Source organism: Carcharodon carcharias, chromosome 7, assembly GCF_017639515.1.
Source record: "Carcharodon carcharias isolate sCarCar2 chromosome 7, sCarCar2.pri, whole genome shotgun sequence".
Classification (NCBI taxonomy): Eukaryota; Metazoa; Chordata; class Chondrichthyes; order Lamniformes; family Lamnidae; genus Carcharodon; species Carcharodon carcharias.
In genome coordinates this window covers 166,741,461-166,763,965 of record NC_054473.1, presented here as the reverse complement: position 1 = coordinate 166,763,965, position 22,505 = coordinate 166,741,461, and the positions used below count along the sequence as shown (strand labels likewise).

At 44.6% G+C, this 22,505-nt stretch overlaps 1 protein-coding gene across 1 annotated transcript in view; it reads right to left on the bottom strand.

Annotated features, from left to right (window-relative positions):
* Window positions 1-22,505, bottom strand: part of plcg2 (phospholipase C, gamma 2) — a 184,378-nt gene that overhangs the window by 79,759 nt on the left and 82,114 nt on the right. The window contains exon 2 of the mRNA XM_041192701.1: window positions 541-693. Coding sequence (XP_041048635.1) covers window positions 541-693 — 153 coding nt within the window. The remainder of the gene's footprint in view (window positions 1-540; window positions 694-22,505) is intronic.

Here is a 22,505-nt window from a genome sequence, read left to right as displayed (position 1 = left end):
TAAGAAAGAATATATTTGCATTTGAAGCAGTGCAGAGAAGGTTCTCTCAATTGATTCCTGGGATGAAGGGGTAGTCCTATGAGGAAAGGTTGGACAGGTAGGACCTGAATCCATTGGAGTTTAGAAGAATGAGGTGATCCTACTGAAACATCTAAGATCCTGAGGGGACTTGACAGGGTGGATGCTGAAAGGTTGTTCCCCTTTATGAGAGAGACTATAACTAGGGGACATGGTTTAAACATAAGGGGAATTATGGATTAATAATTTAAGGAGAATGGGAGAATTATTTTCTCTCAGACAGTCGTTAGTCTGTGGAATTCTCTTCCTCAGAGAGCAGTGGAGGCAAGGCCATTGAATATTTTTAAGGCAGAGGTAGATTGATTCCCTTGTCAGTCAAGAATCTAAGGATATATAAGGTAGACAGGACAATCAGATCAACCATGAGCTTATCAAATGGCAGAGCAGGCTCAAGGGGCCGACTGGCCTACTCCTGCTCCTAATTTGTATATTCATATGTTTTGTAGCAGCAGTAGTACCCACCTGCCAAACTAAGGTTGTTGAGCACAAACTCAGTACCGTAAAACACTGTGAAGCAGGCATCATCGCTATATTTGTCTTTCTGGTCTTTTGAAATCTGCTCAAAGTCCTTCGAGTTTTTGCCAAGGCGGATCTCTTTGATCTCATGTAGATCAACTAAAAGCAAACAAAATATTTATATGAGGCGATGCATACTGACTGCTGACAGATAACATTTCACAGCTAAGAGGGAGGGTATGAAGAGCAATAGTGATGACAAATGGTCAGAGAAGACAAATAGTACACAAAATGATTTTTCTACTTATTCACAGAGCATTCCTACTGTTTCTGATTATAGATAGCATTCTGCAGAAAAAAACAGTGGATATTATAGTAAGGCACTCAGTCTTCTGATGAATCTTTCAAGTAGATGCAATGTAAATAGAACCAGGGTTTCCATGAGTATTACCCTAATCTTAAAGTAGATGGTTTATTTTTCAAAAATTACTTAAGTATAATGGTTATACTTGTGCCTGGTACCTGGCGATTTTAAAAACATTCTATTTAAATGTTTCCCCGATCAATTTTTTCTTTCTGTTTTAAGTTCCTTTATGGGCAGCACGGTGGTGCAGTGGTTAGTGTTGCTGCCTCACAGCTTCAGGGACTGGAGCTCGATCCTAGCCTCGGGTGTCTGTCTGTGTGGAATTTACACATTCTCCTCATATCTGCATGGGTTCCCGTTGGGTGCTTCAGTTTACTCCCACTGCCCAAAGATGTGCTGGTTAGATGGATTGGCTTCGGTAAATTGTCCCCCTATGTGTGTGTGTGTGCGTGCCCTGTGATAGATTGGCTGTACTGGGTGTACCTAACCAAGCACCCATTGCCTGTCGGGATAGGCTCCAACTCCCCGCAACTCTAAATTGGATGAAGTAGTTCTGGGAAAGTGAGTGAGTGTGAGTTCCTTTATATCGTGTGCCATTTTACTAAATGAAGAGGTCAGAGTTGTGTTGTTTTCCCTGGCTTCTGCCTCTCTGGTTCTGTAATTGGCCATGAAAAGATACCCACTGATTTTCTCTGTCTCCTTGTACAGAACTGACCTCATGCCTCATAACAATCTGAGCCAAGATCTTCTGTGGGAAGACGTTGATATTTATGTGAACAAGATAGTGTTCACGTACCACAGACTTCCACAAAAGCTGTGGCTCAGTCAGTAGGACTTTCATTCTGAGTCATAAGGTTCTGGGTTCAAGTGGGACTTGAACCTAAGTGGTAACGTGGCTTAAGAAATCATATCATCATCCAGCATCACTTGCCTACTTTAACAGCCATGCAATGGAAAGATTATACCTCTGAAGCTGGACTTAAAACTTTAAAACTTACAGACCTGAAAATATAATATAGAGTATAAATATGTAATAGCTCTTCCATTTCAGTGATACATGGGAGAAACACATTCTCTGATCAAAGTAAATATTTTTGGTTTATCAGGGAAGTGATAGGTCTTCCCTGGGCGTGGCTCTTTGCTGATATTCAAACTAGAAGTGAACAAACAACTTCCAATGGAATACAATTCAAATTATAGCCAAATCTAAACCAACAGAAACACCCAAATACCCATGCAATGTTACGGGAAAAGTGAAACTTAGCCTTGCTTGACAATACAGTTATGTCTCGCTTTGCCCTACCAATACCATTGTTCAACAACAAAGGTCGGGTTTCAAGCTCTAAACTGTTTTGTCCCTCCTCGTTTAGGACTCTCAATAAAACCCACTTCTTTGACGAAATGTTTAGGGACCCCATTATTTCCTTTGTTTTTGGATTGGCACACGCTTTATTTGCTTTTTATGCCTCTGTGAAGTCCCTTGGGAGTTTTTCTATGTTAAAGGTGTGACATAAATGCAAGTTGTTTTTACTGAAAAACATATTGAGTATTTGCTAATCTGACTGTGAATCCAACACAGTGAATTCTTCATAGCAAAGGACAATGTGCTTGGAAACTACCATACTGCCTTTGCAATAAGAGCCTAAGAATTATAAGGAATAGGACATTCAGCCTTTCAAGCCTGCTCCATCATTCAATAAGATCACGGCCAATTAACTACCATCCTGCACTATCCTCACATCCCTTAATTCCCTTAGCAAGCAAAAAAAATCCGTCAATCTCTATCCTGTATATAATTAATGACTGAACATCCACAGCTCCCTGGGGTATATAATTCCAAAGATTCATAACCATTTGTGTGAAGAAATTTGTCCTTATCTCAGTCCTAACTAGCCAACCCCTCATTCTGAGGCTGTGACCCCTAGTTCTAGACTCCCCAGCTAGGGGAAACATCCTCTCTGCATCTACCCTGCCAAGGCCCTTAGAATTTTATGTTTCAATATGACCACCTCTTACTCTTCTAAATTTTAGGCAATAAAGGCTTGGTCTACTCAATCACTTCTCACAGGACAATCCCCTCATCACAGGAATCAGTCCTATGAACCTTAATTACACTCTGTCCAAGAGTAGAATATAAGGAGATCAAAACTGTACGCGGTACTCCAGTGGTGAAAAGTGGTGAGACTTATTTACATTTATGCTTCAATCCCTTTATAATAAAGGCGAACATACCATTTGATTTCCTAATTGCTTGCTGTATCTGCATGTTAACTTTCTACAATTAATGTACACGGATACCAACATTCCCCAGTCTCTTTATTATTCTTCCTACCAAAGTGGATTACCTGACACTTTCACCATTTTATATATCCACCTTTGATGTTCCTGCTCACTCATTCAACCTGGCTATATCTCTTTGTAGCCTCTTTGCATCCTCACGGCTAACTTTGAGTTGCCAGCAAATCTGAATTCATTACACTCATTCCTTAATTTATGTCACTGACATAGATTGTAAATAATTGAGGCCTAAGCAATGATCCATGCAGCATTCTGCTGCTTATGGCCTGCTAACTCAAAATTACCAGTTTATTCCTACCTTCTGTTTTCTGTCTGTTAACCAACACTTAACCTATGCTAATATAATACCCTCATCCCATGAGCTCTAATTTTTGTGTAATAACCTCCTTTGTGATGCTTTAACGTATGTTTTTTGAAGTCCAAATATATTATACCCAATAGTTCTCCCCCAATTACCCTGCTAGTTACAACCTCAAAAAGCTTAACAAATTTATCAGACATGATTTTCCTTTCATAAATCAAGGTTGACTCTGCCCATTCATATTATGATTTTCTAAGCACCCTGTTATCACATCTCTAATAACAGATTCCAACATTTTTCCTTCTACTGATGTCAGGTTAACTGGCCCATAGTTCCATCTTCTCCTTCTCTCCTTCCTTGATAACAGTGTTACATTTGGTGCCTAGTCCATGGGGGCTGTTCTAGAAGCTAGTGAATTCTGGAAGTTCAAAACCAATGCATCCACTATCTTTCTAGCTGCCTCTTTTAAAACCTAAGGATGCAGGCTATCAGATCTGGGTGATTTATTGGCTTTTAGTCACGAACTTAAGATTTAGAAATAAAAGCAATGCATTGCAAGGAATGCTATAATAGTTGTTCTTCAATTTTTTGTGTGCGTTTTGCTGCAGCTCCTGGGTAAGGTCCCATAGGCAATAGCAACCCTCTGTTACCTCAATCAAGCAATTGTTCTTCAGGTACAAACATGGATAGTGAGGGTCTGAGCAATGTTTAACCATAGGAGCCATTGAAATTGATCTGACCTGGTATCCATTTCTGGTTTGCAGGTATTGAGGAGACATCTGCCTCAGCTGCGTGGGCACCTCTGCTTCCTACAAACATGCCTGTAATGGGCGTAATGGAGCAGGCCTTTGGAGATGAGTTTAAATATGTGGTCACCCAAATCCCACTGGTCAGGGTGGCATTAAAATCGTCTCCAATGTTCAGAAAATAAGGTGTCAGCCATGGCTCAGTTGTAACACTCACAACTCTGATTCAGAAGGCCATGAGTTCAAGTCACAGAATCACACAGTGCAGAAGAGGCCCTTCGGCCCATCGAGTCTGCACTGACACGTGAGAAACACCTGACCTACCTACCTAGTCCCATTTACCAGCACTTGGCCTATAGCCTTGAAGTCCCACTCTAAAACCCTGAGCGTACAATTTAGGACACCTCAGTACAGTACTCAGGGATTGCTCTGGAAGTGCAATATCTTTCAAATGAGACATGAAGGTGAGATCCTGTCTGCCTTCTCAAGTGGAGAAAGAATGTCCCAGAACAGGAATGGGGTTCCCCAGTTTTCTGCATTGCTTAAACAAATGCCTAGAAAACATGACTTGCTCATTGAATTATTGCTATCTGTGGGAGATGGGTGTGTGCAAATGAGCTACTGAGTCTCCCACATTACAAAAGTAATTCCATTTCAGAATTACTTAATTGTGGGGCTGTGAAGCACTTTGAGAGGGCCCAAGATCATGAAAGATGCTAAATAAGTGCAAGTTCTTCCTTTAAATCCAAAATGTCTAATTGCACAAACAAGCAGAATAAAAATGCTAACCTGTCACCTAAAGGTCTGGTTCTCAGTGCCATAACATCATGAGTAGGTTTCACCACTAAAGACGAAAGACTGCCATTGTATCAGAGGATTCTGAAACCACCTTGCGCTTTAATATCTTTGACCTCTTATTTTGGCCACATGGTAAATCTAACCACAGTATTTTTTTCTCATGACGACTGGATCCTGATGAAACATTTGCATGTTACAAGTTGCAAAATAATTTCAGGCCGGAAAAGGAGAAGGTGGGCCCAAAGACTTCACCAGTCACCATCTTAATAGTAACAGGTACCCCAATGCCCATTGACATTCACAGGAAAAAGATGCCAATTCATTTCAAGTTGGACTGAGAAGTAACAAACATCAAAAAAAATCTGCTGCTAAAATAAAGCTTGCATGTTGCAGCAACCAGATAAGAAATGCATGCTTGAAGTATGGTGCTAGGAAGAGCACAAGGAAGTGGTTTGTGCCACAAAAGTCACAACACTGAGGCAGTGTACTTCCTTACAGAATTAGGATGGAGTAAGGGAGAGCATTAATTTCTTTTTGCCTTATAGGCATGTAAACCTGCTGCTGATCCTACATGTTCAGTCCCTGCTGTTTGGAGAAACACAGTTTGGTTTGCAGCACTGCTTTTCCTGTCTGTATTACTCAAATAATGTTCTGTATCATTTCCGTTTCTTTTACTCGACTCGGACTCATGGCCAGTGCAAGCCTTTGTTTCTTTAAAGCGATTTTTTTTTCGTCACAGATCAGAACTTGAAGCCCTTAAAGTGACACTACTGGAATCTCCCCTTCCACTTGGATCATAGTGTCCCAATAAAAGGATTTGTGAATGTATACAGCAGAATCATTAAAGTTAATATTGAATTAACCTTGCAAGCATCAAAGAAATGCTAACATTTTCTTATCAACAGTTTACACACAAGTGTAATGGGGATTAGTTCCAAGCCATAAAATAGCAGCATATCGTAGGAATCTTGCAGCTTTGTAAAAGCTTTGAGAAGGTGAAGCTGAGAATAAAGACCAGATTTGAATGTATGTTACTACATGTCATTAATGTAGTATTTAGCTCATCTAAAATTCTGTTGCTCATATCCTACATTAAGTTCCACTCAGCCATCATTCACATTTTCACTGACCCATCTGGCTCACAATATTTCAATTTAAAATTCCCACCCTTGGGCCAACTTTTCATTTTTGAGTAGGAACCCTGTGCCGGGGTAATTTTCCGGTCCCAACCCTGCCTGGCATCAGCTTGACACACTGTTTCAGTACAGCTGCAAAACTGGCATCCACCCAGCTATGTGAAAAATTGCCCAGGTATGTCCTGTCAACCAAAAGCATGACAAATCCTATCCGGCCAATCACCATCCCATCAGCCTACTCTCCATCATCAGCAAAGTGATGGAAGGAGTCGCAGGCAGTGCTATCAAGTAGCACTTACACAACAATAATCTGCTCACTGATGCTCAACTTGGGTTCCACCAGGGCCAATCAACTCCTGACTTCATTACAGCCTTCACCCAAACATTGGAGAAAAGAGCTGAACTCAAGAGGTGAGGTGTGATTGCCCTTGACACCAAGGCAGCATTTCACTGAGGATGGCATCAAGGAGCCTTAGCAAAACTGGAGTCAATTGAAATTGTGGTGGAGGTTGGGGACAGCTCTCTACTGGTTGGGGTCATACCTAGCACAAAAAAAAGATGGTTGTGGTTGTTGGAGGTCAATCATCTCAGTCTCAGTACATCACTAATTTCTCAAGGTCATGTCTTCGGCCCAACCACCTTCAGCTGCTTCATCAATGACCTTCCCTCCATCATAAGGTCAAAAAAAGGTCACTGATGATTGAAGTGTTCAGGTACCATTCACAACTCTTCAGATACGGAAACAGTTTATGCCCGCGTGCAGCAAGACCGTGACAAGATTCAGGATTGGGCTGATAAGTAGCTAGTAACATTTGCACCACACAACAGCCAGGCAATGACGTTCAATGACATTACCATTTCTTAATCCTCCACTATCAACATTCAGGGGTTACCATTAACCAGAAACTGAACTGAACCAGCCATATAAATATTGTGGCTACAAGAGCAGATCAGAGGCTGGGAATTCTGCAGAGAGCAACTTATGTCTTGATCCCCAAAGCCCATCCACCACCTGCAAGGCACAAGTCAGGAGCGTGATGGAATACTCTCCACTTGCCTGAAAGAGTGCAGCTCCGACAACATTCAAGAAAATCAACGCTATCCAGACACAGCAGCCCGCTTGATTGGCACCCCCATCCATCACCTTAAACACTCGCTCCCTCCACCACCGGCATACAGTGACCAGCAGTGTGTATCGTCTACAAGATACGCTGCAGCTACTTGCCAAGATCCTTCGATAGCACCTTCCAAACACGTGACCTCTACCACCTAGAACGACAAGGGTAGCAGATTGATGGGACCACCACCACCAGCAAGTTCCCTTCCAAGCCACTCACCATCCTGACTTGGAACTATATCGCCGTTCCGTCACTGTCACTGGATCAAAAACCTGGAACTCCCTTCCTAACAGCACTGTGGGTGTACCTACACCACATGGGCTGCAGTGGTTCAAGGATGTGGCTCACCACCACCTTCTCAAGGACAATTAGGGATGGGCAACAAATGCTGGCCTAGCCAGAGACTCACAATTCACGAAAGAATATTTTTAAAAACGCATGTCACGACTTTTGAATTAATGACCAGAGGGTGCACTTGCCATCTAATTAAGGACGGCAGATGGTCTCCTGACATTGGAGAGCCAATAGGAGGCCCTCAGCATTCAGAAAGCTGCAGCCAGGGAGATAGACTGTGGCTCAAGATGGAGGCACTTTTAAAATTGTTGAAATTAAAAATGGCCATAGCTGCCAGATCACTATTGTGGCCTGGGAGCCCCTCCACAGAGTGGCCTATAGGTATGGCCGGCCATCTGTGAGTCAGCCCTGCAGTGTGGAGGAAGTGTTAAAATAGTGATATGGAGAGCTGGCACTGCGGTTTTCCACCAGGTGACCACCTCTTCTCAATGATCATGATTTAGTCACTGTTGCATCCCGCCTACTGACTGGAAAATTGCTTTTATTAGCTATGTGCCACTTCTGGGCAGCTAGCCATTGCACCTCCGACCCGACCTCTTTGACCTGGAGGCAGAAAGATGCCAGCAAACTGGTATAGTACTTCCCCATGGTGTTTTTTCCTGCCTGGCCACCTCTGTCCTGCCTCTGTCAGGCTTTGAAAATCTAGCTCCTTGTCTTCAAATCTCTCTATCTATGGCCTCACTCCTCCCTAAATCCATAACCTCCTCCAACCCTATGTCATCCCCTCAAGATCTCTGTCCTTCTGACTACATTCCCCCATTTCCAGAGTTTTCGGTTGCATAGTTCCCAAGCTCTGGAATTCCTTTGTAAAGTCCTCCGCCTCCTTAGCTCTATCTCTCTTCCTTTAACTTTCTCTTTATAATCTAGTTCTTTGATCAAGCTTTTCATCACTCCTGTAATCCCTTATTTCTTGGCTAAGCATTTAATTCCTTCATGCCCATATTAAATGTATTACATAAATGGCAGTTTTTGTTGCTGCAAATCTTGAATACAACCTCTCATATAAAACTAACTTGTATTCTATAGCATTGAACAATATACTGTAAAATAACCAGAGGAAGCTGGGCAGTATAACAGCAAAGGTTTCACAACCAGATACTAACAGGTCAGCCATAAAGCCTTGAGCCAAGGCCTGTTAACTGCTGACATGGATGTCTCCTGTCATCAATAGCTCACAAAAATTTAAATATTGTAATTTCCATAGACCCAGCAACTTAACATGATTTTCAACCACAGTATAGTTTCAGTGTAGAATTTAGTCACCATTGAATCCATAGCATTCTTTCTGTAGTTTCCCAACCTGGGAATCAGCCTAGTTGACATGTTTCATTTGCAGTCAGGTGGGAAGAACTCAGGCCACAACCCCACGTAAAGTGAGCCTGCAGCTACCAGTGGGGTGGTTCAATCTCCAACACTGATAGGATTTTAGAGATTACGTCAACTGCTTCACAGTTACAAGCCTCTTTCTGCTGCAGTTTCTTGAATACTTTCTCAGACTTGACTGTATTCTTGCTTTGTAGCAAAAATAATAATAAAAGACTTGTAATTAAGAAGTGTCTTTCCTGACCACAGGATGACCCGAAACATAAACACAGTCAACAAAATACTTTTGAGGTATGGTTGCTTGTAATGTAGGAAATGCGACAACCACTTGAACATTTGAGCAAGCTCCCACAAAGAGCAATGTGATAACGACCAGATAATCTATTCGTGATGTTGATTGAAGGATAAATACTGGCACTGGAGATAACTCCCCTTGTCTTCTTCAAAATCGTGCCATGCGATCTTTCACATCCACTTGAGAGGCCAGACAAGGCTTCAGTTTAATGTCTCATCTGAAAGACAGTGCCTGCAACAGTGCAACATTCCCTCAGTACTGCACTAGGGTGTCAGCATTGATTTTTCTGCTCAAATCTCTGGAGTGGGATTTGAACCCACAACCTTTTGCCTCAAAGGCAAAAGTAAATTTGACTTATCATTTGGGAATAATTCTGCAGAATTGATTTATGCACCTGTCGCTCTTTCTTTTTTCCTGTTATGCCATTATCTCCCTGTTATAGGGTGGCTGAGCTGTGCTATTAATGATAGAGTTGATCTGCAAACACCTCTTGGGTGGAAACATTGGCCTGAATTTTTCAGTCGACAGGCGGGCTCTGCGGGAGCGGTCGGGGAGCCGACCGCAATCAACTCCGTGCCGCCATTTTATGCAGGCGGGCCCACCCAGCATAAGACACAAGCGGTAGCGCTCAGTGCTACCTGTGCGGGCAGGGGGAGGAGGAAGAGTCGGGGCCAGTGCTCTTTCGTGCTTGCGGGCAAAAGAGCGCTTCAAGCTCCCTGAGGCAACTCTGTGCCTTAGGGAGATTTAATCGCTATTGAAATAATTAAATAAATGGAAAACAAAATAATTAAACATGTCCCCTCATGTGACTGTGTCACATGAGATGGGGCATGTTTTTATATTTCAGAAAACTTTTTTAGTTGATCCATAAAAGCTTTAGGAAACCTCACCCTGCTTGTGGATGATGTTTCTTAAAAAACGTAAAGGCCGCTTGGCCTTTTTGCCTGACCTTAAGGTTGGGCGGGCAGCATTAACAATGACTCTAATTAATTCATTCATGGCCGTAAAGGCCTATCAGTTTTCGACAGGCTTGCAACCGACTCCGGAGTGTGCCCGCCAATCGAAATATCGTGAGACAGCACAATGACGTCAGGGCACACGCCGAATGTTATCGCACATCATTTTACACACCAGCGTGTCGGGCCCGCCCCTGCACACTGACTGAAAAATTAAGGCCATTAAGTTTATTGACAATGTACTTAGCAGCAACTACATGTGTGCTTTCAACTCCAACTCTATCTCTACAGTGACTGCTGAGGTAGCCGGTGCTACTCTCCTATTGGTTATTACAGATCATGTGATCTTCCTTAACAAGTAATATTCTTAAAGGTACATCACACATTCAATAAAATCATAATTACTACATTCCTCCTCCTTTAACTTGGCTATACTTAATATATTTACAAGTACATGTTTTTCAGGACAACATAATATTTACACTGGGTAAGGAATTTACAAGTTCAGTCTTTCAGTTGGTTTCCTGGTACGTGTAGAAAGTGTCAGCTCCTCAACTTCAGATTCTTTGTCAGGAGCCTCCTTTTCCGGAGTTGCCTGAACATCAAGTGCTTCGGTGAACACTGCAATTCTGTATCCTCAACTCCACAGGAATATCAAACATGTCCGTCCTGGGTCGAGTATCCTCAACAGGAAATGCAGACCTAGTCAAGATCACTGGTGGAATCATTTCTTGATGATTTGTCTCTCTCTTCCTTAATGGTCCACATGTTTACAGATGATCCAGCCTTCCACCTCCACGTGTTAAGATAGAGGTCCAGTCCCGGCACTTATTTCACCTGATAACCACTTTGGTCCTTCTCCAAAATTTTTCACATATACTGACTATCCTACGGTAAACTTCCTCTCACGACTAAGGCAGTCGTGTCTGGTTTTCTGACTTCCCGACTCCTTTCCACCCTCCACTCTAAATTTGGCATTATCAAGCTCATTCTCGTTCTGAGATGATGTTTCAACAATAACTCTGCAGTTGTGACACTTGTTGTTGTGTGAGGGGTATTCCTGTAATGAAAAAGAAAGCATGCTCGCTTGGTTGCCAAGGAATCGCCAGTTAGCTTTACCATGCCTGCCTTGAATGTTTGAACCGCCCTCTTGGGCAGTCCGTTTGAGGAAGGGTGGTATGGTACAGTTTTCATGTTAGTGACACCGTTGAAACTGATAAACCGTTGAAACTCAGCGCTCGTAAATGCCGTGCCATTATTGGAAACAACTACTTTTGGTAGTCTGTGAATAGCAAAACTCTGACGTAGCTTCCCAAATGTAGAGGCCAATGTTGGTGACTTCATCTCATATATATCCAACCATTCTGAAAGGACATCAACAATGAGCAGAAACGTTGTTCCCAGGAAAGGTCCAACATAGTCAATGTGTAACCACACCCAGGGTCTACCTGGCCACTCCCATGGGTTAATGGAGCTGTCATTAGCAACCTTTGCAGTTGCTGACCTCGCACACAGTGCTTTACTAAAATCTCTATTTTGCCGTCCATCCCAGTCCACCAAAGATAGCTGCGTGCTATGACCTTCATTCGGGAAATTCCTGGATGGGCACTGTGCAGTTCAATTAAAAGTGGTTCTCTTCCCTTTGGAGGAACTATCACTCATGCTCCCCACAATAAGATGCCATCCTGGCTGGTTATTTCATGGCTTCTGTTGAAGTATGGTTTCATTTCATCAGAAACAGGCTCCCATGACCAACCATGTAGCACTTATTCTCATATCTCAGGTAGGACTGGGCCCTGATTTGTCCAGCCTCTGATCTGTCGAGCACGTAATGGTGAGGAATCTAAGGAATTTAACAATAAAACAAGTTCCTGTGGAACTGGGACATGCTCAGCATTTTCTTGTAAAGGCAAACGACTAAGGACATCGGCATTTGCGAGTTGATTACCAGGCCTATGTACAAAAGTATATTCATATGCTGCCAGGATTAAGGCCCATCGTTGTGTTCTTGCTGAGGCTACGGGTGGTATAGCCTTGTCCTCACTAAACAATCCTAGCAATGGATTGTGGTCTGAAACGATTGTAAAATGGTGCCCGTGTGAGCACTGGTGCAATTTCTTGACGTCAAAGGTGATGGACAGACATTTTTTTTCTATCTGCGAGTATCCTTTTTTGCTGTGGTGAGCGTTCTTGATATGTAAACTATTGGACGTTCCGTCATCCAGCCGATGAGAGAGCACTGCTCCCAACGCGTCGGGAGATGTGTCACATGTCAGCACCAATTCTTTCGTCTGGTCATAACGCACTAATCGGTTCGACGAGTGCAACAATTGTTTCATCTTCATGAAAGCTTCTTTATGGGACACCTCCCAAGACCAACGTTGGTTCTTTTTGAGTGGAGAATGCAGGGGGGGCAGCACTGTAAACAAAATGAGTAAGAACTGCCCATAATAGTTGATCATTCCGAGGAATGATTTGAGCTCAGGAGGTGTTCTTTGGTGCAGGTGCCTCTCTTATGGCTCTTGCCTTCTCCTCAACCGGGTAGAGGCCCTGTGAATCTACCCAATGACCCAAATAGATTACCTCCCTCACTTGGAACGTGTACTTTTTTTTTTTAGACACACTCCAGCTTGCATGAAATGTTTTAAGACTTCTAAGTTTGCCAAATGCTCTTTTTCAGTGAATTCTGTCACCAAACATCGTCTAAATAGATTACACCCTGGGGCAGTCCCTGCAGGAAGCTTTCCACTGTTCTCTGAAAGATGGCACAAGCAGAGCAGACACTGCAAGGCAAGACTGGTACAACCCTTTGTGGATATTAATTGTGACAATTTCCCTGGAGGCATTATCCAACACTAGTTGTTCATAAGCATGACTCATGTCAAGTTTCGTGTAGGTGGCTCCACCTGCCTGGCATACAGTCTTCAATTTTTGGAATGGGCTGCCTGTCCAACTTAGCTACTATTGTCAGTTTGTATTCTCCACAAATTTAGATGCTTTGGTCGAGTTTAAGGGGAGGACCGGGGCTCTATTTCACAAATTAAACCTAAATCTCTGCATCGTGACTGAGGGCTTGGGTTGAAAGTGACCCTTCATGAGGTCCACCAACTCATCGAAATGTTTTGAATCTGGGGCACTGGGTATCGTCAAACTTCGAATCAGACTGTAGGTTTTGCTCCCACAAGTATTCAAGAGGATCGCTTGCTTCTTCTCTTCTCCTGTAATCTTGTTCGCTTGAAAAAAGAATGTGAGGCGTTCTTTGTATTGAAACCAAGCGTCTGTGGCAGGTACAAAAGGATCAATTCTCCCAAATTGTGGCACTTTGAGAGGGGATAACTTCTTCAATTCTAACAGAGCTTTCTACTTACAATCGCTGGGCGAGGTACAATGCTGATTTCTTTCTAACTTGATTTCTTCTGTTCAATCCTGTTTTATCCTCTTTACCAGTTTGTTGTAAGGTGGCTGAGTTGTGCTATTAATGATAGAGTTGATCTGGGATGGAAACATTAAGTTTATTTACAATGTACCTAGCAGCAATTACACATGTCCTTTCAACTCGAACTCTATCTCTACATTGACTGCTGAGGAAGCCCATGCTACACTCCTATTGGTTATAACAGATCATGTGATCTTCCTTAACAAATATTATTCTTAAAGGTACATTACACACTAAATAAAACCATAATTACTACACCCCCCTTCCTTTGATGTCCCTCCTTCATTTCCTTTGATTTTTGATGGGTTTTAGTTCCTGGAATTGCCTACTCTGAAAACTCAGGCAATTTGGCTGCAACGGATGTAATATCTGTTGGGGCAAAAGCTTTCTAAATTATGTTCATGATAATAAACCACAGGCTGGTGAGCAAAGAAGTAGAAAGCTGAGTTGTTCATTTTCTAATCTTAACTTTTATAATGCATCATAGGAAACTTTTCAGTATTACTGTCAAATGCAGTTGATTCTAAAATGATGCTCAATGTTTGGTACATAAATGTGGTGATGGCTGTTGTAAATATTTCACTTAGGCAACAACATTCCTTAAGGAAGAACACTCATTTCATGAAATTTTTGGCAAGAAAAGCAAAATAATCCGTGTAGACTTGAACCTGTTGCTTAATTTACAATGTCTATACTGTTATGTACTTCTTGTTAAATATTTAAATCCGTAGATTATCTTAAATATATTAAAAATCTTATGTTTGTCCACATTTCTTACCTGCACTACCGGACTTTTTTTTGTTTGCTAAATATCAGCATAGATTTTGACTTTGTGCAATAGTTTTAACTGGACACTAGCAAATCAGCAGCCACTTCGCATCTCCCCCAGTTTTTACCTAATTGACTTCAACAGAAATAAAAGGAATGTCCATTTACTGCATTCATCAGAACTGTTCAGGCAGCTAGGCTGAGGGATATTTTTATCTTTAGCTTCTAGCTGTTTTTGTCAAAAGAAATTCTAAATGTTATTTGAAGAAAAGCGAAAGGCAAATTCTAAAAGCTAAAGGAGAATTCGTTTTTGGGTGGTTTTGAAGAAAAAAAGTCTGTGAAAGGCAAAAATATTGAGTTCTCACACCTATTGTAGTTTTTAGTTTGAGTTCTATAAACTGTAGAGAGTGAGGGAAAGAGAGCGAGGTGGACTAGTTTCTGAGAGGGGGAGAGAGAAGGAGAGAGAGAGACTAGTGTCAGAAGAGGGGCTGAAAGACACAGGTGTATATTAAGAGAGAGAGGAGAGGTGAGAGGGAGGAAGAGCGACTCAGATATTGATAAGGAGGTGAGAGAGACTGTGGTCGAAGATGGAGAGGAATCATGATCAGGGGTGTCATGATAATAGTTGATTGTGGTAGTGGACTCCAGTATTAGATATTATATGGTACTCTGTACTAGGAATGGGGTCACCTGACCTGGGGATTGCCGGTCAGTTAGCACATGTTGGGACCTGTTTTGATAGAATAGATTTGTGTTTATGTTAGGAAAATGTGTTATCAATAAAGTTAGCTCAGCTACAATGTCGACAGCCTGTGTGCATCATTGAAGCAAAAAAACAAGACAAGGTGGAGAGAGATCGCGATCAGGGGGAGAAAGAGATTGCGGTCCATGGGAGAAAGAGGGATCATGATAGGGGAGGGGAGAGAAGGTCACTGGAGATGGGATTGTGGTCAGATTGGGGAGGGAGTGAACGTGATGGGGGTGGGGGGAGGGGGAGAGAAATTAGTGGTCGGCTAGTGGAGGCGGGGGATCGTGGTCAGGGGGAGATGGTGGAGGGAGATGGAAATGTCAGAAATCGAGGGGAGGGGGAGGGATCACGGAGGTGAAGGGAGGTGGGTTGATGGTTGGCTGTGGGTGGGTAGGGAAGAAGCTGTTGGGCCTGTTGGAAACCCTCTTGGTGCTCCAGCCCCACGTGTAGTGTAAAGGCACAAACATTCTGGATCCCACCCTCCTTGCCCCCTTTAACCTACCAGGAGTCTGGCCAAAATGGGTCAAAATGAAACAGCATATAACCTCTTTAAAAGCTTTAACTGACCACCCTTCCAACTGAGAGCTGATTGGTCACCTGTCCATTAAGACTGGAAGGGAGTGTTGTGGTCAGGTTTGAAATTTGTAAAGTTTTAACCTTCTTACCCACAGCCAACTCATATATTGCTGGAGATGAAATTACCCGCAGCGTGTTGTCCTTCATGTAGCATCATTTCAATTTTCCGCAAATTATTTCCCCTATGTTGACAGTTAGAAAATACCAATGCTAATAGTGGACAACTGGGAAACAGTGGGAGACACTTTGAACTGCGACCGGGTCAGTAAATTGGTGGAGAGGATTGTCCATTTATTGTCAAACCTGCATGGTTTTCATTCCATTGATTGGAAATCATTTGGGAATGGTGGGGAAGGGTGCTACAATGGGCATATAATCCATTCATCTGGATTATGATTCAAGTGATGAATATTATCCTGAGACATTCTAACTTATTGAACGTATGACACAGAGGGAACAGAGGGAGAAAGAAAGGTACAAAAAGTCAGAAAAGTAAACAGGCAATTTCTATTATCACTCTAATTTGATTTTTTTTTAAAGGGATGCATTTTCACAACAAACAAACTGCCCAGTTTTTGATGCCATTGATTGCCATTTTATTGACGCATTCCTGGAATTTCCATGGGTTTCTTCTGCTGTAAATTAGGCTTCAAATTGGTGTGAGTCCTGAATAAACAATGTCTGTGGTCATTTCCACAGTTTCTCCAGGGCTTTCTGCCAAAGCTACAGCAGGAGAGTTGGCGAGTGCCATGGGTCTTCGCACCCACCCACTGACACCAAAACAAACACTGGATGAAATTTTAACTCATTCAAATCCATCCGGTGGAACAGCGTGAAAATTGGGCGCAATAAGTCAGCGACACAGACTTGTGCATTGTCCCTTGTTTTCCCATCATGTCTAACTGTAAGTTTGCATTGGAATGAGATGGAATTAAGTACCTGACACATTTCTCGGTTCCCTTCTGAGATATATAAACATATAGATAAACAGTGATGCTGCTGCACAAAGACCATACAGAGATTTGTGAAAACACCAGGAAAGAAATGAGGGAAAATTAAAACTGTTTTATGAGGCCTGTAAAGATCGCCCACAGGTTGGTTACGAATTGTTCAATCAATTTGCTAAAAAAAAAAGTCTTTAAGAAATTCAGGTAACCATAGGGGTTCTATGCAAAAGAAGCCGTGCTACAACGACATGTATTATGTGCAACCCTGCACTAATGCAAATTTATTCACACAAATGGGATGTGGTTCTTTTGTCTCATTCAATAAGACAAACCTTCAGCATTTTACCTCTTTGCAAATCACAGGGAAATTTTAAAAACAAATGTTAGAGAGCTAGAAACAAAATAGTGGGGTCAGAATTAGTAAGGCATTGTTACAAACCTTTTGGTACCACAAAGACAGCAGTACACTTTAACCTCTCTAGTCTGGAAATTTACTGTTTGGAAACACCAGTTGTCTGGAATTTTTTTGAGCATTCCCTCAACGTCATTGGCATCATTTTAGTACAAGACTTTGGGAGCAGAAACATGAAAGATACAATATATAAGTAAAACAATTTTCCCGTTGTATTATAATGTTTTAGCAATGCTTTGCATTTCAGGTAAATATTTATATCAAAACAAAAACAGAATTACCTGGAAAAACTCAGCAGGTCTGGCAGCATCGGCGGAGAAGAAAAGAGTTGACGTTTCGAGTCCTCATGACCCTTCGACAGAACTTGAGTTCGAGTCCAAGAAAGAGTTGAAATATAAGCTGGTTTAAGGTGTGTGTGTGGGGGGGCGGAGAGAGAGAGAGAGAGAGAAGTGGAGGGGGGGTGTGGTTGTAGGGACAAACAAGCAGTGATAGAAGCAGATCATCAAAAGATGTCAACAACAATAGAACAAAAGAACACATAGGTGTTAAAGTTGGTGATATTATCTAAACGAATGTGCTAATTAAGAATGGATGGTAGGACACTCAAGGTATAGCTCTAGTGGGGGTGGGGAGAGCATAAAAAATTTTAAAATATTAAAAATAATGGAAATAGGTGGGAAAAGAAAAATCTATATAATTTATTGGAAAAAAAAGGAAGGGGGAAACAGAAAGGGGGTGGGGATGGGGGAGGGAGCTCACGACCTAAAGTTGTTGAATTCAATATTCAGTCCGGAAGGCTGTAAAGTGCCTAGTCGGAAGATGAGGTGTTGTTCCTCCAGTTTGTGTTGGGCTTCACTGGAACAATGCAGCAAGCCAAGGACAGACATGTGGGCAAGAGAGCAGGGTGGAGTGTTAAATGGCAAGCGACAGGGAGGTTTGGGTCATTCTTGCGGACAGACCGCAGGTGTTCTGCAAAGCAGTCGCCCAGTTTACGTTTGGTCTCTCCAATGTAGAGGAGACCACATTGGGAGCAATGAATGCAGTAGACTAAGTTGGGGGAAATGCAAGTGAAATGCTGCTTCACTTGAAAGGAGTGTTTGGGCCCTTGGACGGTGAGGAGAGAGGAAGTGAAGGGGCAGGTGTTGCATCTTTTGCGTGGGCATGGGGTGGTGCCATCGGAGGGGGTTGAGGAGTAGGGGGTGATGGAGGAGTGGACCAGGGTGTCCCGGAGGGAGCGATCCCTACGGAATGCCGATAGGGGGGCTGAAGGGAAGATGTGTTTGGTGGTGGCATCATGCTGGAGTTGGCGGAAATGGCGGAGGATGATCCTTTGAATGCGGAGGCTGGTGGGGTGATAAGTGAGGACAAGGGGGACCCTATCATGTTTCTGGGAGGGAGGAGAAGGCGTGAGGGCGGATGCGCGGGAGATGGGCCGGACACGGTTGAGGGCCCTGTCAACGACTGTGGGTGGAAAACCTCGGTTAAGGAAGAAGGAGGACATGTCAGAGGAACTGTTTTTGAAGGTAGCATCATCGGAACAGATGCGACGGAGGCGAAGGAACTGAGAGAATGGGATGGAGTCCTTACAGGAAGCGGGGCGTGAGGAGCTGTAGTCGAGATAGCTGTGGGAGTCGGTGGGTTTGTAATGGATATTGGTGGACAGTCTATCACCAGAGATTGAGACAGAGAGGTCAAGGAAGGGAAGGGAAGTGTCAGAGATGGACCACGTGAAAATGATGGAGGGGTGGAGATTGGAAGCAAAATTAATAAATTTTTCCAAGTCCCGACGAGAGCATGAAGCGGCACCGTAGTAATCATCGATGTACCGGAGAAAGAGTTGTGGAAGGGGGCCGGAGTAGGACTGCAACAAGGAATGTTCCACATACCCCATAAAGAGACAGGCATAGCTGGGGCCCATGCGGGTACCCATAGCCACACCTTTTATTTGGAGGAAGTGAGAGGAGTTGAAGGAGAAATTGTTCAGCGTGAGACCAAGTTCAGCCAGACGGAGGAGAGTAGTGGTGGAAGGGGATTGTTCGGGCCTCTGTTCGAGGAAGAAGCTAAGGGCCCTCAGACCATCCTGGTGGGGGATGGAGGTGTAGAGGGATTGGACGTCCATGGTGAAGAGGAAGCGGTTGGGACGAGGGAACTGGAAATTGTTGATGTGACGTAAGGTGTCAGAGGAATCATGATTGTAGGTGGGAAGGGACTGGACTTGGGGAGAGAGAAGGGATTCAAGATAACGAGAAATGAGTTCTGTGGGGCAGGAGCAAGCTGAGACGATCGGTCTACCGGGGCAGTTCTGTTTGTGGATTTTGGGTAGGAGATAGAAGCGGGCCGTCCGAGGTTGGGCGACTATCAGGTTGGAAGCTGCGGGAGGAAGATCCCCAGAGGAGATGAGGTCAGTGACAGTCCTGGAAACAATGGCTTGATGTTCAGTGGTGGGGTCATGGTCCAGGGGGAGGTAGGAGGAAGTGTCTGCGAGTTGACACTCAGCCTCCGCGAGGTAGAGGTCAGTGCGCCAGACAACAACAGCACCACCCTTGTCAGCGGGTTTGATGACAATGTCAGGGTTGGACCTGAGAGAATGGAGTCCAGTAAGTTCAGAGAGAGACAGGTTAGAATGGGTGAGAGGAGCAGAGAAATTGAGACGACTAATGTCGCGCCGACAGTTCTCAATGAAAAGACCAAGAGTAGGTAAGAATCCAGAGGGAGGGGTCCAGGTGGAGGGAGAATATTGGAGATGAGTAAAAGGATCCGTTGAACTGGGAGAGGATTCCTGCCCAAAGAAGTGAGCCCGGAGACGAAGACGGCGGAAGAAGAGTTCAGCATCATGCCGAGCCCGAAATTCATTGAGGTGAGGGCATAAGGGTATGAAACTAAGTCCTTTGCTGAGCACTGAACGTTCAGCATCGGAGAGGGGAACGTCAGGAGGTATAGTGAATACATGGCTGGGGCTGGGATTGGAAGATGGGGTGGGGACGGAGGGACAGGCAGGGGTGGAGGGTCCTAGATGGGTATTGGTGTCGATGAGTTGTTGGAGCTTGCTTTCCTTAGCACTTGAGAGAAAGAGAAAAAGTTTCTTGTTGAGGCGTCGGATGAGCCAAAGAATAAAATGAAATTGGGGGCATGCGCAGCTTTGAAAAAGGGCACGGCGGTGCTGCTGGAGGGAGAGGTCGAGTGTGTTCATATGGCGTATTTATATCAATGGGTGGAATTTTCCAAGCCCGCTGGCAGCAGGCGTGAGAGGTGGTGTGCGCGGGAAATATGGTGGGACCCACTTCCACAACAGCGTGAAGGCAGGTCATAATCTTCCGCTCAGCCCACCAACAGCAGGCCACATTTCCCACCATCGGTCGGCAGGGAGCTAATTGTAATACCCCACACCCCCACCCCCCCCCCACACCCCCCCCACCAACCCCCACCCCCCACCCCCCCCTTGACTGTAGGGGGACTGTAGAAGACTGAGGAGAGAGCGACTGAGGCACCTAGCCATGCAAAGGTAGGAGCAGCAACCTCATGAAGAAGGGGCAGCAGGGGCTCCCACACACACTGCCCAGGAGCAACAGTGAGCCGTGGCTGGTCAGCACCTAGTGATGCCCTGGGTCTATAGACGCTGCCTGCCATTCCTGCAGATGACTGAGAACCAATGTCACCAATGACTGCACATGTCTAGGGACCTGGTGGCTCACATCTGCCACTTACCGCAGGACTTGGCGCCAAGGGGACATGGAGGGCATCCACTGCCAGTGGCTGTGAAAGTGACCCAGTGCTCAATTTCTATGCCAGTGGCTCCTTTCAGGGCCCCACAGGTGACCTCTGTGGGATTTCACAATCCACCACCCGCAACTCCATCCAAGAGGTCACGGACGCCATCTTCTCCATGGCACACAACTTTGTGCATTTCGCCTGGGACCGGGACAGCCAGGATGCAAGAGCGATTGGATTCACCCAGATCTCAGGATTCCCATAGGTGCAGGGTGTGATTGACTGCATTCCTGTGGTGCTCAGGTCTCCATCAGTACACTCGGTGGACTTCATCAACGTCAAGGACTTCCAATCGCCAAACATGCAGCTGGTACACAACCACCAGAAACACATCCTGCAGGTATGTGCATGGTTTCCAGGGAGTGTGCACGACACCTACATCCTGAGTCATGTGCAGATCTTCCAGGGTCCACATGGTTGGCTCCTTGGGGACAAGGGCTACCCTCAGAGACTGTGGCTGATGACATCTGTGTGGTGGCCTCAGACAGCAGCAGAGCGATGCTATAATGAGGCTCATGCAGCAACTCGCAACTTGGTGGACCAGACCATCGGGATACTGAAGATGAGGTTCTGGTAACTGGACCGGGCTGGTGGAGCCCTGCAATACAGTCCACAGAGGATGTCACGCATCATTGTCACCAGCTGTGCCCTTTACAACCTGGCGCTGCAACAGGGTGAGGAGCTGGCTGAGGAGGAGATGGAGGAGCTGCATTTCTCCTCCGATGAGGAGGATGCCGATGGGGATGAGGGTGAGGGGCTCCTCAGTGGTGATGATGACAGGGATGAGGCTCTCACACTGGCTAGATGAGGCAGACGCACTCGGCAGGCCCTCATAGCTGCCAGATTTGTGGAGGATGATGACGACATGCAGTGAGGTGACCCCATAGATCCTCACATCGCAGTTGTGAACGTTTGACTCTAGTCTGGCTTATCTCAGTGTCAATACCCTCGAAGAGAATGCTCCTATCATGGAGATGCAGTGGAGGCCCTAATAGTCACTCAATTGCAGGAGGATGATGACAACATGCAGTGAGGAGACTCCACTGATCTTCACATGGCCTCTGAGAATGTCAGACTCCTGTCTGGCCGAGGACAGCTCGCTTGTGCTCCATGATCAGGGCCATCTCAGAGACACAGCTATGAAACTTTAGAAGCATCTGATGCTGTGTCCGCCTTCAGCACGTCAGCCCTTCAGGAGCTGGTGCACAGCATCACTGGTCACAGATGCTGCTGTGATGGGGATCAGCCCCACCTTAAAGGAGCTGAGAGCACACAGAGAGAATGAGGGAACTCTGTGGCACCTGCCCACTACATTCTGGCAGCAATGACCAGCACCGCCGAGGTGCAGGCATCAGTAATGTTTCCAGGGAGTGTGAGGCTGGACCATCACTGTGGTCTGAAGGCTGCACAGAGCACAGGAAAGAGGCCCTGGACTGAGACAGCTGCCTTTTATCTTGTGCAGAAAGGTTTCACATCCGAGTGACAAGAATACTGCTCATCAGAACAAGGAGCCATAGGCAGGGAGACATTCTTGGCAGTTTATTGACAACAATGAACAGTATGTACAAGTGATTAACACCCGTGCCCAGACTGTGCAATTAGTACTCCTTAACTGTCCTAACCCCGC